Below are 15,738 nucleotides of genomic sequence, written 5' to 3'. Positions count from 1 at the left end.
TGGGTTGTAACCGTTTTCCTTAAATCTCTCGTCTAGAATGCAAACTTCTCTGTTAAAATCTGATTGTAGTGTGCAGTTTCTTTTAATACGTTGATACTGTCCTAAGGGTATATTCGGTTTCCATCTCGCAAGATGCCCACTATTGGTATTCAAAACCCATTTTTGTCAGTAGCTTTTCTAAAAAATGTAACCCGCTATTTTGTTATTAGTTGTTTTGAAAAGTGTGAGGTCTAGGAAATCGATATGCTCCTTTTGTGTGTTATGAGTGAACTTCAAGTTAAGGTTATTGTTATTAATGTGTTCAATGAAACAGTTGATCTGTGACTCTTCCCCTTTCCAAATAATAATTACATCATCAATATAGCGATGGTAATGGATGATGTTATTTCGGAATGGATTGTTCTGCCAAATATAGTTAGATTCAAATTTGCCCATATAGATGTTAGCCTATGATGGCGCAAAAGTAGTACCCATCGCGGTACCCTGGGTTTGTAAATAAAAGTTTTTTTCAAATTCAAAATAGTTATGATCTAATATGAATTTAATGCAGGACAGCAGGAATTAAAGTTGTTCAAACATCATTTCACTTATCATTAGACTGTCCCTGATGGCCTGTAGGCCCAGTTGGTGAGGGATGCAGGTATAAAGGGCAGTCACGTCACAAGTGAGCCAAATGAAGTTCTCCTCCCAATCTATTCCTTCAAATGTATTAATTACATGGGTAGTGTCTCTAATGAAGGAGGGGATATTTCTGACTATGGGCTGTAAAAAAAAGTCAATGTATGTGGACAAATTGCTGGTAAGGGAATTTATTCCAGGGATGATGGGCCTCCCTGGGGGGTCTGTGAGAGATTTATGGACCTTAGGAAGGTGATAGAATAGAGGGATACTGGGGTGTGGTTCGAAAAGGAAGTTGAATTCCTCCTTAGTAATGATGTTTTCCATTTTGGCCATTTTTAAGATTATTGAAAAGTTTTTTCGTAAAGGTCTCAGTAGGTTGAAGCTAAGTCTTTTGTATGTTGTTGTGTCATTTAGAATGTTAAAGGCTTCTTTGATATAATCAGACCTATTTTGAATAACCACCCCATTCCCCTTATCTGCGGCCCCTTATCACAATACTAGTGTCCGATTTAAGTTTAGAAAGAGTAAACTCTTTCCTAGCGGGTAAGGTTGTCATTAAATTTATTAACCCACTTTCCTTTGTTGTGTTCCCATAGTTTAGAAAAATCTTCATTAACTAGCTTGTTGAATATACTAATAAATTCACCTTTTGCACCTACAGGGTAGAAGGAAGATTTTCTTTTAAAATTTGTTGTGATAATCTTAACCTTATCTTCATGTATACTCCACTCCAAATCAGGCTCAGGGGAGATATCTGTGTGGGGCATTGAAGAACTAATAAGTGGGGGGGTGTTAGTAGGACTGTTATTTGGTCCCAAAAAGGGAGTTAGATTTGTTGTTTGATCCGACTCTATATTGTTAGATTTTCTATACTGAGTTGTATTACTAGAGTGTGGCGGATTTTTGATGAAATAGCGTTTCAATGTGAGTTTCCTAATTCAGCCCTTTGGCCAGAAGATTGGCTTCACATGTCTAATTTTCTATCAGATAAATTGTAAATATTATCTCTGTTGATCTTATTTTGTTTCCTCTTAGTTTTTATTGTCTGTAGTTTTCTTCCTGCTCTTGTTCCTCGCTTATTCTTTTTCTTTTTTGGTTTTGAGCTGGATTTGGGATCTGCTTTCTCCCTTGTTCTCTGATATATTTGGTGGTCTATTAGGGGGGGAATGTCCCTCTCTCTCCCTAAAAAATGTTGCTCATGCTGATTGTTATCGTTATATTGGTTGGGATTTCTATCCTGGTGAATATAATGTGGGACTCTTGGTCTTGCTCCCTGTTGGTCACAATGTGTATCGTGTTCTCTCTGGTATGAATGATGTTCATATCTATTATGAGCATAAGCACTGGTCTGAAAATTGATTTACCCTATTATATGGATGATATGAGTTATGATAAACTTGACCTCTAGGTGCTCTATTAGTACTAGTTGAATCATGCCTTAAATGAGATGGTCTGTGGGGTTCCAAATAGTTATTGTGAGGAAGTCGTGTTTGATTCTCATTCATTCTATTGCTAGAAATAACCCCTCCTCTATTGTCATGTACTCCTTTGTCTAGGGGTATGGGTAACCTATCTTTGTTCAATGTAATATGTTGTCTATTATTCTTGTAATTGTTATTCCTGGGAGTATGAGGATTAACATTAAGAGAGTTTGGTTTGTTAATTATGTTTATATGGCTAGAATCTACTGACCTTACCACAATTTGATGGACCAAAACGATAATCTGGAGACAATCTTTTGATATGGTACTGTGCCATTGTCACTGTGCATATTTCATATCATTTCATGGCTTATCTCATCACCTCTTGAATCATCAGCTATATCTGTATATCATTTGACCAAGACTGTCACTTTTTGTCCTGACTTGGGAAGCGCTGAATACTTTTTGTTTGTTTGCTTTTATGTCCCCTGTGTAGAAAGCCAGAGTAGGTTTACTCTATACTTTCTTTTTTCCACAGGTCTCTGTGAGGAGTGGCTTCCTCTAATGCCAGGTGCACGGTCTTCCTGCGAGACAGCTAGAGGTGCTGGTAAGTGCCACGATTTATCTTTTGTGTAGAGTCCAACTCCGTTGGTCTGAGGAAGGAGGTAGGCGCCTCAACTATACGCTGAGGTGTAAAGGGCTTGATGTATTACGGTTGTTTCTTTGCATAGTTAATTTGCAGACACTTTCCTGTTCTTTTTCACAAAATTGGGTATTAGTGTTACGCCTACTGAATGGGGTTAGGAGTACACAGAGTGTCCCTGGGGAGCGCAATTCTTACAGGGACAGTAATGTTTAATAAAATGTTTGCGTTTCAATATGGATCAGGAAATTTCCCCTATAGCTCAATGCAAACTTTGCTTAGATAGCTAGGTTGAACCTCCCCTGCCTTTCTGTTCCTCATGCATAGAGGACTCTACTACATAAGGATAGTATTTTTGCCTCTGAGCCACATTCTCCTCATAATGCTCTTCAGGCAATGCCGCAGCAGTCTCCTCCATCATCCCAAGCCTTAACGGCATCACAGGCAGTGCCCTGCGGTTCCTCTGAATCTCTGTGAGGAGTTTATATGAAAGCAGAAATTCCTGCCCAGGTATCTTCTGCAGTATCTACGGCATTAGCAGCTATTCCCTTGCTTCAGGGAAAACGCAAGAGGAAATTTAGAGATTCAGATGGGTTTCTGAGGTTACCCAAGTTGTTCTTTCTCATAAGTCTGATGAGGAAGATACGTCGGTAGACTCTGAGGGTGAACTCTCAGATTCAGACAGTGTAATTCCCTCATCTGATGCTGAAGTTGTATCCTTCAGATTTAAACTTGAACACCTCCATGTCTTGTTAAAGGAGGTTTTGGCTACCTTGGACACCTCTGATACTCCTGTTGGTGTCAACCCTAGGAAAGTATTTTGATGTTCCTTCCTCTGTGGAGGTGTTCCCTGTTCCAGACCGTGCTACGGAAATGATGGGAGAGACCTGGGATCCCTTTTTCACCATCTCCGATCTTAAAAAGATGTTTCCTGTGGCAGACTCCATAAAGGAGTCGTGGTAAACGGTGCCCAAAGTGGAAGGTGCGATTTCTTCTTTAGCTAAGAGAACTACTATTCCTATTGAGGATAGCTGCTCCTTTAAAGATCCAATGGATAAAAAGCTGGAGGCTTATTTAAAAAGGATGTTTGTCCATCAAGGTCTCCAATGGCAACCTGCGTTGCGCATTGCTACTGTGACAAGTGCGGCAGCCTATTGGTTCAACGCATTATCTGAGTCCCTTCAGGTAGAGACTCCCTTGGAAGAGATCCAAGATAGGATTAAGGCTCTTAAATTAGCCAATTCCTTTATTACTGATGCTTCATTGCAGGTAATTAAGTTAGGAGCCAAAATATCTGGCTTTGCTGTTTTAGCACGCAGAGCATTATGGCTGAAATATTGTACAGCGGCTGTTTCATCTAAGTCCAATCTTTTGGAGATTCCTTACAAGGGTAAGACCTTGTTTGGTCCTGGTCTGGCACAAATAATTTCCTATATTATGGGTGGTAAAGGGTCTTTTCTGCCACAAGATAAGAAGAATAGAATGAAAGGACGTCATAGTTATTTTCGTTCCTTTCCTAATTTCAGAGGAACGTCTTCCAAGCAGGAACAACCCAAGCCTTCTTGGAAACCCAATCAGTCTTGGAAAAAAGGGGAAACAATCAAAGAAACCCAATACTGAATCCAAATCAACATAAAGGGTTTGCCCCCGATCCGGGATTGGATCAAGTGGGGGGCAGACTTTCTCGGTTCTCTCAAGCCTGGATACGAGACGTCCCAGATCCTTGGGTCGCGGACATAGTATCCAAAGGTTACAAATTAGAATTCAATACCTTCCCTCCCAGGGGCAGATTCCACCTCTCAAGATTATCTGCAGACCAGACAAAAAAAAAAAGAGGCGTTCTTGAAATATGTTCAGGATCTTTCCTCACTGGGAATGATAGTTCCAGTTCAAGTACAGGAACAGGGTCTAGGATTCTATTCAAATCTGTTCGTGGTTCCCAAAAAAGATCTAAAGTGTCTAAACAAGATTCTCAGAGTACCATCCTTCAAGATGGAAACTATATGTTCCATTCTTCCTTTGGTGCAAGAAGGTCAGTTCATGACGACCATAGACCTGAAGGATGTGTACCTTCATGTTCCCATTCACAGGGATCATCACAAATGTCTGAGATATGCCTTTCTGAACACACACTTTCAGTTTGTGGCTCTTCCATTTGGCCTTGCCACAGCTCCCAGAATTTTCTCAAAGGTTCTGGGAGCTCTCTTGGCAGTAATTCGGTCTCTGGGAATTGCTGTGGCGCCCTATCTGGACGACATTCTGATTCAGGCGCCATCTTTTCAACAGGCAAAATCTCACACAGAGATCTTGTTGTCTTTTCTACGTTATCATGGATGGAAAGTGAATCTGGAAAAGAGTTCCCTTGTTCCACCCACAAGGGTAGTTTTCTTAGGAACCATAATAGATTCCCTATCGATGAAAATATTTCTGACGGAAGTCAGAAAAACCAAGATTATTTCTTCTTACCTCTCTCTCTATAGTCTAATGTTCGGCCATCAGTGGCTCAATGTATGGAGGTAATTGGTCTGATGGTAGTTTCCTTGGAAATCATTCCCTTTGCTCGATTCCATTTGAGAGCTCTGCAATTGTGCATGCTCGGGCAATGGAACAGGGACTATGCAGATCTGTCTCAGAGGATAGATCTAGATCAGTCGACAAGAGACTCTCTCCTGTGGTGGCTTTCCCAGGAACATCTTTCTCAGGGAACATGCTTTCAGAGACCTTCCTGGGTGATTGTGACTATGGACGCCAGCCTGCTGGGCTGGGGAGCAGTCTAGGACTCGTTAAAGGCGCAGGGACTCTGTACTCGGGAGGAGTCTGCTCTCCCCATAAACATCTTGGAGTTCAGAGCGATCTTCAATGCTCTAATGGCTTGGCCTCAGTTGTCCTTAGCCCGGTTTATCAGGTTCCAGTCAGACAACATAACCTCAGTGGCTTACATCAACCACCAAGGAGGAACTCTGAGTTCCTTAGCCATGAAAGAGGTGGCTTGGATTATTCAGTGGGCGGAAGCTCACAATTGCTGTCTACCTGCCATCCATATTCCAGGAGTGGACAACAGGGAAGCGGATTTTCTGAGCAGACAGACCTTTCATCCTAGGGAGCTAGAGCTCCATCCGGAGGTGTTCTCCAGCTTGACCCTCAGATGGGGGATGCCAGAGTTGGATCTCATGGTGTCTCGGCAGGATGCCAAGCTCCTGAGGTACGGTTCAAGGTCAAGGGATCCGCAGGTCACTCTGATAGATGCTCTTGCAGGCCCTTGGGAGTTCAGGTTGGCATACCAGTTTCCTCTGTTCGCTCTCCTTTCACGAGTCATTGCTAGTATCAAGCAGGAGAGGGCGTCAGTGATTCTAATAGCTCCTGCGTGGCCTCACAGTATTTGGTATGCAGACCAAGTGGAAATGTGGTCTCTTCCACCTTGGAGACTGTCTCTGAGGGATGACCTTCTACTTCAGGGTCCCTTCCTTCATCCAAATCTCGTTTCTCTGAAGCTGAATGCTTGGAGATTGAACGCTTAGTTCTGTCTAACAGTGGGTTTTCTGAATCGGTCATTGAGGCCATGATCCAGGCTCCCAAGCCTGACTAGGAAGATTTACCATAAGATATGGCATAAATATCTTTATTGGTGTGAATCCAAGGGCTACGCTTGGAGTAGGGTCAGGATTCCGTCTTTTCTCCAGGAAGGTCTGGAGAAGGGTTTGTCGGTCAGTACCCTGAAGGGTCACATTTCTGCCCTATCTGTTTTGCTACATAAGCGTCTGGCGGATGTGCAATCCTTTTGTCAGGCCTTGGTCAGAATCAGGCCTGTGTTTAAGTCCATGGCTCCTCCTTGGAGCCTTAACCTTGTTCTTAGAGTTTTGCAGCAGGCTCTGTTTGAGCCTATGCATTCCATAGACATTAAGTTGTTGTCTTGGAAGGTTTTGTTTCTTATTGCTATTTCTTTTGCTATGAGAGTCTCTGAACTCTCGGCTTTGCAATGTGATCCGCCTTACCTTATATTTCATTCCGATAAGGCGATTCTGCGTACTAAGTTTGGTTTTCTTCCTAAAGTAGTTTCGGATAGAAATATTAATCAGGAAATTGTTGTTCCTTCTCTATGTCCTAATCCTTATTCTCATAAGGAACGTTTGTTGTACCACCTGGATGTTGTGTGTGCCTTAAAATTCTACCTACAGGCGACTAAGGATTTTTGCCAGTCTTCTGCCCTGTTTGTCTGTTTCCCTGGGAAACGTAAAGGTCAGAAAGCTACCGCTACTTCTCTTTCTCTCTGGCTGAGAAGTATAATCCGTTTGGCTTATGAGACTGCTAGACAGCAGCCTCCTGAGAGAATTACAGTTCATTCTACTAGGGCTGTCTCCTCTTCTTGGGATTTCAAAAATGAAGCTTTTGTGGAATGGATTTGCAAGGCCGCAACCTGGTCTTCTCTACATACTTTTAGGTCTACCTGTCTTGTCCCTCCCTACTCCTCTGTGTACTCTGGCTTGGGTATTGGTTCCCAACAGTAATTGACTACGCTGTGCGTCACTTCTTTTTTCTCCATTTACCTTTGGTCGAATGACTGGGGTTTGTGGGAAGGGGAGTGATACTTAACAGCTTAGCCATGGTGCTCTTTGCCTCCTACAGCTGGCCAGGAGTAATATTCCCAACAGTAATTGAGGACGCCGTGGACTCGCCATATCCAGAGATAAATACATTTATCAGGTACGCATACATTTTGTTTTTCTGCTTTTTTTAAGTTGCATTTTTGGCTGTTTGGTTTACATTTGTTAATGTTCCTGTGGATGCTAAATTCATATACGTTTTTGTTACAAAGGAAAGTTTAAATCACACCTTGAAAGTATTTGTACATCACCTAAGCATTAATTTCTGATTGCAATAAAGTGTTTGAGATTTAAACGTTAATTAATCCAAACAATTTGAAATTATTATTTGCACACATCATAAATTAATATTCAGCGAGATTACAAGTTTTGCACTATAATGGGTACGTAAATAACGCAAAAAAATGACATTATCACACTTTCGATAGTGCTGCCATTACAAGTTAAGCCAAAACCTTCTTTTGTTGTTCGGTATGGTGCGATAAGCTCCATACCGCACAAAAGCCAAGGCCTGACTTTCAGTGCTCGTGCACACTTCCCCCCATAGACATTAATGGAGCGTATTAGAAAAAAAACAACTAACACCTGTGATCGCGGAATGGCGATCGCCGTAACGCAACCCCATTAATGTCTATGGGGAAAAGAAAGTTATGTAAAAAAAAAAAACACCCTAACAAAAACCCCTAGTCTAAATAACCCTAATCCGCCTTTCCCCGACACTAAATAAAGTGATTAACCCCATAATCCGCCGCCCACGACATCGCTGAAACTAAATAAACCTATTAACCCCTAAACTGCCAGCCCCAACATTGCTACTAATAAAATAAACCTATTAACCCCTAAACAGCCGACTCCCCACATCGCTACTAATAAAATAAACCTATTAACCCCTAAATGGCCGGCCCCCCACATCGCAGCCTTCTATAATAAACATATTAACCTCTAAATCACCGGCTCCCCCACATCGCAACACACTAAATTAAACTATTAACCCCTAAACCTAACCCCCTAATTATAAATACATTTTACAATATAACTATCTTCAAATAAATAAAAACTTACCTGTGAAATAAAAAAAAACTAAGTTTAAATTATAAAGTAACCTAACATTACTATTTTAAAACTCTAAAATTACGAAAAATAAAAAACAAAGATTACAAAAAAGTAAACAAAATTTTCCAAAATAATAAAAAATTACACCTTATCTAATAGCCCTATAAAAACAAAAACGCCCCCCAAAATAAAAACACCCCCTAACCTAACCAACTACAATTAGCCTTTAAAAGGGCATTTTGTAGGGCATTGCCCTAAGTTAAACGGCTCTTTTACCTAAAAAATACTAAATCCCCCTAAAGTAACCCCCCCACCCCAGCCATTTGTTTCTCAAAATCCATAACTACTGGTCTCAGATTGCAGAATGGATCAGGGCGGTATAGGCTATAACGCTAGCATTTTAGCCGGACCGCAGAACCTGTAATATGGCGTTATGGAAATCCCACACTCAAACGTAATTTTTTGAGTGCGGAATGGATCAATGTGTTAAGGCTAAAATGCTTGCGATATAGTTATACCGCAGCATCTTGTAATACGGGAGACCTGCCATTCCACGCGCAATTAGCCAATTTTTCAGCGGCGTAGCCGTACCGCATCATACGGCAAAACCTGTAATCTCACTGATTATTTGCTATGGAAACAGAAACACCTAAATTCAGACATATTAGGCAGTTATCATTAGCTTTAAATTAATCGTCTATCATGTTTTAGTTTTGCTTTCACTTCATTTAGCTTTTGCTTCCATGAAGTTCATTGCTGTGTGGCCTCTTAAATATGTAAATGTATTGTCTGTGGCCCTGCAGAGTAAACAAATGACACGAGAGCTGAAGAAGATGATTTCACATGTTGTAGGCAGCCTCACAACATAAAGAGGCATGAGATCTTGATGTGCTATTCTACATTAATGTGGACGGTAGCTTTTAATTGTTGGTAATAGTTTTGAAAGAAGGGGGAAAAAAAAGGAAAAGACGGTAAGCAGAAACAGGGGTCATAAAGCAATAGACTATGTATCTTATTGGACAGATCATTACCTTTAATAATGTAAGTGATATTATTTGACTTTAGTACCCCTTTAAGTTAGTAGTTGGGTGATGTATGTGAACCGATTCAAAGAGAGACTTCCCTCTGCACTTACCTCTCCGAGCTTAGTGTATTCCAGGTCTGTTCTTAGCTCCACTCCTCCGCTGTTACTTACAGGAGGCAGCCAGTGTTGGATCATTGCCTGCCGCGCTTCTTTACTGGGCAAGTCCACCAGTATCCTCTTCTCTAAACGTCTCAACATGGCATAATCTAGCTCCCTAGGGCAAGAAGCATATAAAGGTTAAGTGCCTTAAAGGGACATGAAAACCAACATTTTTCATTCCTGATTCAGACAAAAACGTGCAATTTTTTTTTAACAACTTTCCAATTTAATTTTAATCTAATTTGCCTGATTTTCTTAGTATACTTTGTTGAAAAGATTACCTTTGTTTTGCTTAGGAATGGCAATGAACTAATGGGTGGCTGCATATAAAATGCCTCGTTATTGGCTCACCAGTAGTGCATTACTTCTCCTTCAACAAAGGATACTAAGGGACAAAGCAAATTTAATAATAAAAGTAAATTGGAAAGCTATTAAAGATTGTACACTCTAACTGAATCGTGAATGAATACTTTAGTGTTTCATGCCCCTTTAAATCTCAGTATTATCAAAACGTTGCATCTCTGTGTGACTCCAAAAAATGTGCTTGTTAAGGATACACGTCTTTACTGAGTGATTAAATCAATTTTATATCTGTAAATTACAATTTGCCTTAAAGAAGCAGATTATGACAGACTTTGCATCACATCTGCAGATAATTGTTAGTACTAATGGTGCTGTTCAATTCTAAACTCCTTTCTGGACAAATTCTTATTTTGTCTCTTTTTGAATATGAACTCACAAAAGCTGTCCATATAAGTCAGTGCTACAGTAAAGCTTTAGTCAATGAAAAGCCCATATGAGTAAAAATATAGTTATATAGTTTTGCAGATCAAAGTATAAATCAAGCCATAGTTCATTCCTTTTTTTTTTTTTTTTAACTATTTATTTCTTTTTATTTAAATACTGTATAGGAAAAATGGGATAATTTGTGAAATGGTTAAATTGTGGACTTTTACAATAAAGATTGACAATGTTGATATTAAAATAAGACACATATAAATGATTTACCAATCAGTATTTTATTGCTTTGTAACTGGAGTATTATCTTTATTAAAAAATAACACTCTTTAAAGATACTATCCTTTTAAATATGGGCAGTAATCATACGTAAAAATCCACAATTTACGCTTCAGTTTAAGACATATTCCATCTTGAAAATCAAACAAATATCTTTGAGAGAGCGCAGTCTGTTAATTATAGATTTTTTTTAGAAAGAGAAAATTCAAGACTAAGTTGGAATGTCAGATAACTATTTGTAAAAATTATCATTATTTTAATGTGAAATCAGAGTCTTTAGAAAGCAAGGTATTGTAAATAATAAAATGAAAATACAACTGCATATGAATAAGCTGATGGTTTTATTTATCTCAGACTTAGTGTTTTTGTTGGTAAGAAGTACATAATATGAAGATTATACCGAGATCAATATTGTCAAAGTTCTTATGTGATGCAGTAAAAGATCAGCCATCTTTCCAACATATGCACTTTCCCTTAAACCAGATTAAAGCGTCAGTAGAAGCCATCACTAAATGTAGACAATGCTTTTCGGTGCTGGAAGGTTTAAGTACTTTATAGTTGAAAGTTAAAACCCTTCTTAGCTAAACCATAGTAAATAACTTGGCTATAAACGGAAAGAGAACATTTTAAATATTGGCATATGGTGGCTTTGAGTTTATTAAAGATTATTTTTTTTGACCCTGAGAAAAAAAAAGTGAAACAGTCAAAGGAGAAAGCTCACAATTAATCTTTAAATGCTTTAAGTAAAAGTGAGGCCTTTTCTCCTGTAGGCTAAATAAAATCTTTATCTGTGCTTAGAGGATCGTGGACATGTATTCACATAGCATTCGTCATCTCTTACCATGGCAAATTGGAAGCAGCTAAAACAAACACAAGATCATCAGATCGGGCCAAGCCATCCATCTGCACCAGTAATTCCGTTTTCATCCGTCGGCTGCCCTCATGTTCGCCCCTGATGGGATTTAGAAGAACGTATTTCTTTATGTATTAAAAAGAGGGCCTTTTTTTTTATTAAACACAATTTAACTGTGGCTACAAAACACATTTGGCTAGCTTACGAGTTTTTGTCGGTAATAGTGTGCGGTGCTAACGAGCCTTTTTTTCTTACCGCTCACTTAAGACAACGCTGGTATTACGAGTTTTCTGCAAGCCGGCGTTAGCTTCAGAAAAGTGAGCGTTGAGCAAAATTTAGCTCCACATCTTACCTCAATACCAGCGTTGCTTACGGTAGCGGTAAGCTGGCTGAACGTGCTTGAGCACGATTTCCCCATAGGAAACAATGGGGCTGAGCTGGCTGAAAAAAAAACCTAACACCTGCAAAAAAGCAGCGTTCAAAAAAAAAAAAAAAAAAAATTATGTCTACACCTAACATGAACCCAGAGTCTAAACACCCCTAATATTACACTTATTAACCCCTAATCTGCCGACCCCGACATCGCTCGCTACCTGCATTTTATTATTAACCCCTAATCTGCCGCTCCGGACACCGCCGCCACCTACATTATCCCTATAAACCCCTAATTTTACACTTATTAACCCCTAATCTGACACCCCCGACATTGTCGCCACCTGCATAATATTATTAACCCCTAATCTCCCCCCAACGTGGCTGCCACTATATTAAATTTATTAACCCCTAAATCTAACCCTAACACCCCCTAACTTAAATATAATTTAAATACATCTAAATAAATTTACCATAATTAAATAAATTATTCCTATTTAAAACTAAATACTTATCTATAAAATAAGCCCTAAGCTACCTACAATATAACTAATAGTTACATTGTAGCCATCTTAGGGTTTTTATTTATTTTACAGGCAACTTTTGTATTTATTTTAACTAGGTACAATAGTTATTAAATAGTTATTAACTATTTAATAGCTACCTAGTTAAAATAAGTACAAATTTACCTGTAAAATAAACCCTAACCTAAGTTACAATTACACCTAACACTACACTATAATTAAATTAATTACCTAAACTACCTACAATTAATTACAATTAAATTAAATAAACTAAATTATGAAAAAAACACTAAATTACAGAAAATAAAAAAGAAATTACAAATTTTTAAACTAATTACACCTAATCTAATACCCTTAATAAAATAAAAAAGCCCCCAAAATAAAAAATTCCCTACCCTATACTAAATTACAAATAGCCCTTAAAAGGGCTTTTTGCGGGGCATTGCCCCAAAGTAATCAGCTCTTTTACCTGTAAAAAAAAAAAAAAATACAATACCCCCCCAACATTAAAACCCACCACCCACACACCCAACCCTACTCTAAAACCCACCCAATCCCCCCTTAATAAAACCTAACACTATTAATAGCCCTATCAAAATAAAAACAGAATTTATGCTTACCTGATAAATTACTTTCTCCAACGGTGTGTCCGGTCCACGGCGTCATCCTTACTTGTGGGATATCTCTTCCCCAACAGTAAATGGCAAAGGGTCCCAGCAAAGCTGGCCATATAGTCCCTCCTAGGCTCCGCCCACCCCAGTCATTCGACCGACGGACAGGAGGAAATATATATAGGAGAAACCATATGGTACCGTGGTGATTGTAGTTAGAGAAAATAATTCATCAGACCTGATTAAAAAACCAGGGTGGGCCGTGGACCGGACACACCGTTGGAGAAAGTAATTTATCAGGTAAGCATAAATTCTGTTTTCTCCAACATTGGTGTGTCCGGTCCACGGCGTCATCCTTACTTGTGGGAACCAATACCAAAGCTTTAGGACACGGATGAAGGGAGGGAGCAAATCAGGTTACCTAAACGGAAGGCACCACAGCTTGCAAAACCTTTCTCCCAAAAATAGCCTCCGAAGAAGCAAAAGTATCAAATTTATAAGATTTGGCAAAAGTGTGCAGTGAAGACCAAGTCGCTGCCTTACATATCTGGTCAACAGAAGCCTCGTTCTTGAAGGCCCATGTGGAAGCCACAGCCCTAGTGGAGTGAGCTGTGATTCTTTCAGGAGGCTGCCGTCCGGCAGTCTCATAAGCCAATCGGATGATGCTTTTAAGCCAAAAGGAAAGAGCGGTAGAAGTCGCTTTTTGACCTCTCCTTTTACCAGAATAAACAACAAACAAGGAAGATGTTTGTCTGAAATCTTTTGTAGCCTCTAAATAGAATTTTAGAGCACGGACTACGTCCAAATTGTGTAACAAACGTTCCTTCTTTGAAACTGGATTCAGACATAAAGAAGGTACAACTATCTCCTGGTTAATATTTTTGTTAGAAACAACCTTAGGAAGAAAACCAGGCTTAGTACGCAAAACCACCTTATCTTCATGGAACAGCAGATAGGGCGGAGAACACTGCAGAGCAGATAACTCTGAAACTCTACTAGCAGAAGAAATTGCAACCAAAAACAAAACTTTCCAAGATAGTAACTTAATATCTATGGAATGTAAAGGTTCAAACGGAACCCCTTGAAGAACTGAAAGAACTAGATTTAGACTCCATGGAGGAGTCAAAGGTCTGTAAACAGGCTTGATCCTAACCAGAGCCTGAACAAATGCTTGAACATCTGGCACAGCTGCCAGTCTTTTGTGTAGTAAGACAGATAAAGCAGAGATCTGTCCCTTTAGAGAACTTGCAGATAATCCTTTCTCCAAACCTTCTTGTAGAAAGGAGAGAATCTTAGGAATTTTTATCTTATTCCATGGGAATCCTTTGGATTCACACCAACAGATATATCTTTTCCATATTTTATGGTAAATCTTTCTAGTTACCGGTTTTCTGGCCTGAACCAGAGTATCTATCACAGAATCTGAAAACCCACGCTTCGATAAAATCAAGCGTTCAATCTCCAAGCCGTCAGCTGGAGGGAGACCAGATTTGGATGTTCGAATGGACCCTGAACAAGAAGGTCCTGTCTCAAAGGTAGCTTCCATGGTGGAACCGATGACATATTCACCAGGTCTGCATACCAAGTCCTGCGTGGCCACGCAGGAGCTATCAAGATCACCGAGGCCCTCTCCTGATTGATCCTGGCTACCAGCCTGGGAATGAGAGGAAACGGTGGAAATACATAAGCTAGGTTGAAGGTCCAAGGTGCTACTAGTGCATCTACTAGAGTCGCCTTGGGATCCCTGGATCTGGACCCGTAGCAAGGAACCTTGAAGTTCTGACGAGACGCCATCAGATCCATGTCTGGAATGCCCCATAATTGAGTTATTTGGGCAAAGATCTCCGGATGGAGTTCCCACTCCCCCGGTGGATGGAATGTCTGACGACTCAGAAAATCCGCCTCCCAGTTTTCCACACCTGGGATGTGGATCGCAGACAGGTGGCAGGAGTGATCCTCCGCCCATTGAATTATTTTGGTCACTTCTTTCATCGCCAGGGAACTCCTTGTTCCCCCCCTGATGATTGATATACGCAACGGTCGTCATGTTGTCTGATTGGAACCTTATGAATCTGGCCTTTGCTAGTTGAGGCCAAGCCCTGAGAGCATTGAATATCGCTCTCAGTTCCAGAATGTTTATCGGGAGAAGAGACTCTTCCCGAGACCATAGTCCCTGAGCTTTCAGGAATTCCCAGACCGCGCCCCAGCCCACTAGACTGGCGTCGGTCGTGACAATGACCCACTCTGGTCTGCGGAAGCTCATTCCCTGGGACAGATGGTCCAGGGTCAGCCACCAACGGAGTGAATCTCTGGTCTTCTGATCTACTTGAATCATTGGAGACAAGTCTGAATAGTCCCCATTCCACTGTTTGAGAATGCACAGTTGTAATGGTCTTAGATGAATTCGTGCAAAATGAACTATGTCCATTGCTGCAACCATCAACCCTACTACTTCCATGCACTGCGCTATGGAAGGACGAGGAACAGAATGAAGAACTTGACAAGTGCTTAGAAGTTTTGACTTTCTGACCTCTGTCAGAAAAATCCTCATTTCTAAGGAATCTATTATTGTTCCCAAGAAGGGAACTCTTGTCGACGGAGACAGAGAACTTTTTTCTATGTTCACCTTCCATCCGTGTGATCTGAGAAAGGCCAGAACGATGTCTGTATGAGCCTTTGCTTTTGACAGGGACGACGCTTGTATTAGAATGTCGTCCAAGTAAGGTACTACTGCAATGCCCCTCGGTCTTAGAACCGCTAGAAGGGACCCTAGTACCTTTGTGAAAATCCTTGGAGCAGTGGCTAACCCGAATGGGAGGGCCACAAACTGGTAATGCTT

The 15,738-nt window shown here is 40.3% G+C and overlaps 1 protein-coding gene across 1 annotated transcript in view; it reads right to left on the bottom strand.

The window, feature by feature from the left end:
- KATNAL2 (katanin catalytic subunit A1 like 2) overlaps positions 1 to 15,738 on the bottom strand; it is a 172,574-nt gene that overhangs the window by 5,016 nt on the left and 151,820 nt on the right. Inside the window, exons 13-14 of the mRNA XM_053701085.1 lie at positions 11,381 to 11,491; positions 9,475 to 9,637 (exon numbers count right to left, since the gene is read on the bottom strand). Of these exons, the coding sequence (XP_053557060.1) occupies positions 9,475 to 9,637; positions 11,381 to 11,491 (274 nt within the window). The remainder of the gene's footprint in view (positions 1 to 9,474; positions 9,638 to 11,380; positions 11,492 to 15,738) is intronic.

The sequence above is a fragment of the Bombina bombina genome, chromosome 2 (genome assembly GCF_027579735.1).
Source record: "Bombina bombina isolate aBomBom1 chromosome 2, aBomBom1.pri, whole genome shotgun sequence".
Taxonomy (NCBI): domain Eukaryota; kingdom Metazoa; phylum Chordata; class Amphibia; order Anura; family Bombinatoridae; genus Bombina; species Bombina bombina.
This window is presented reverse-complemented; position numbering and strand designations above follow the sequence as displayed.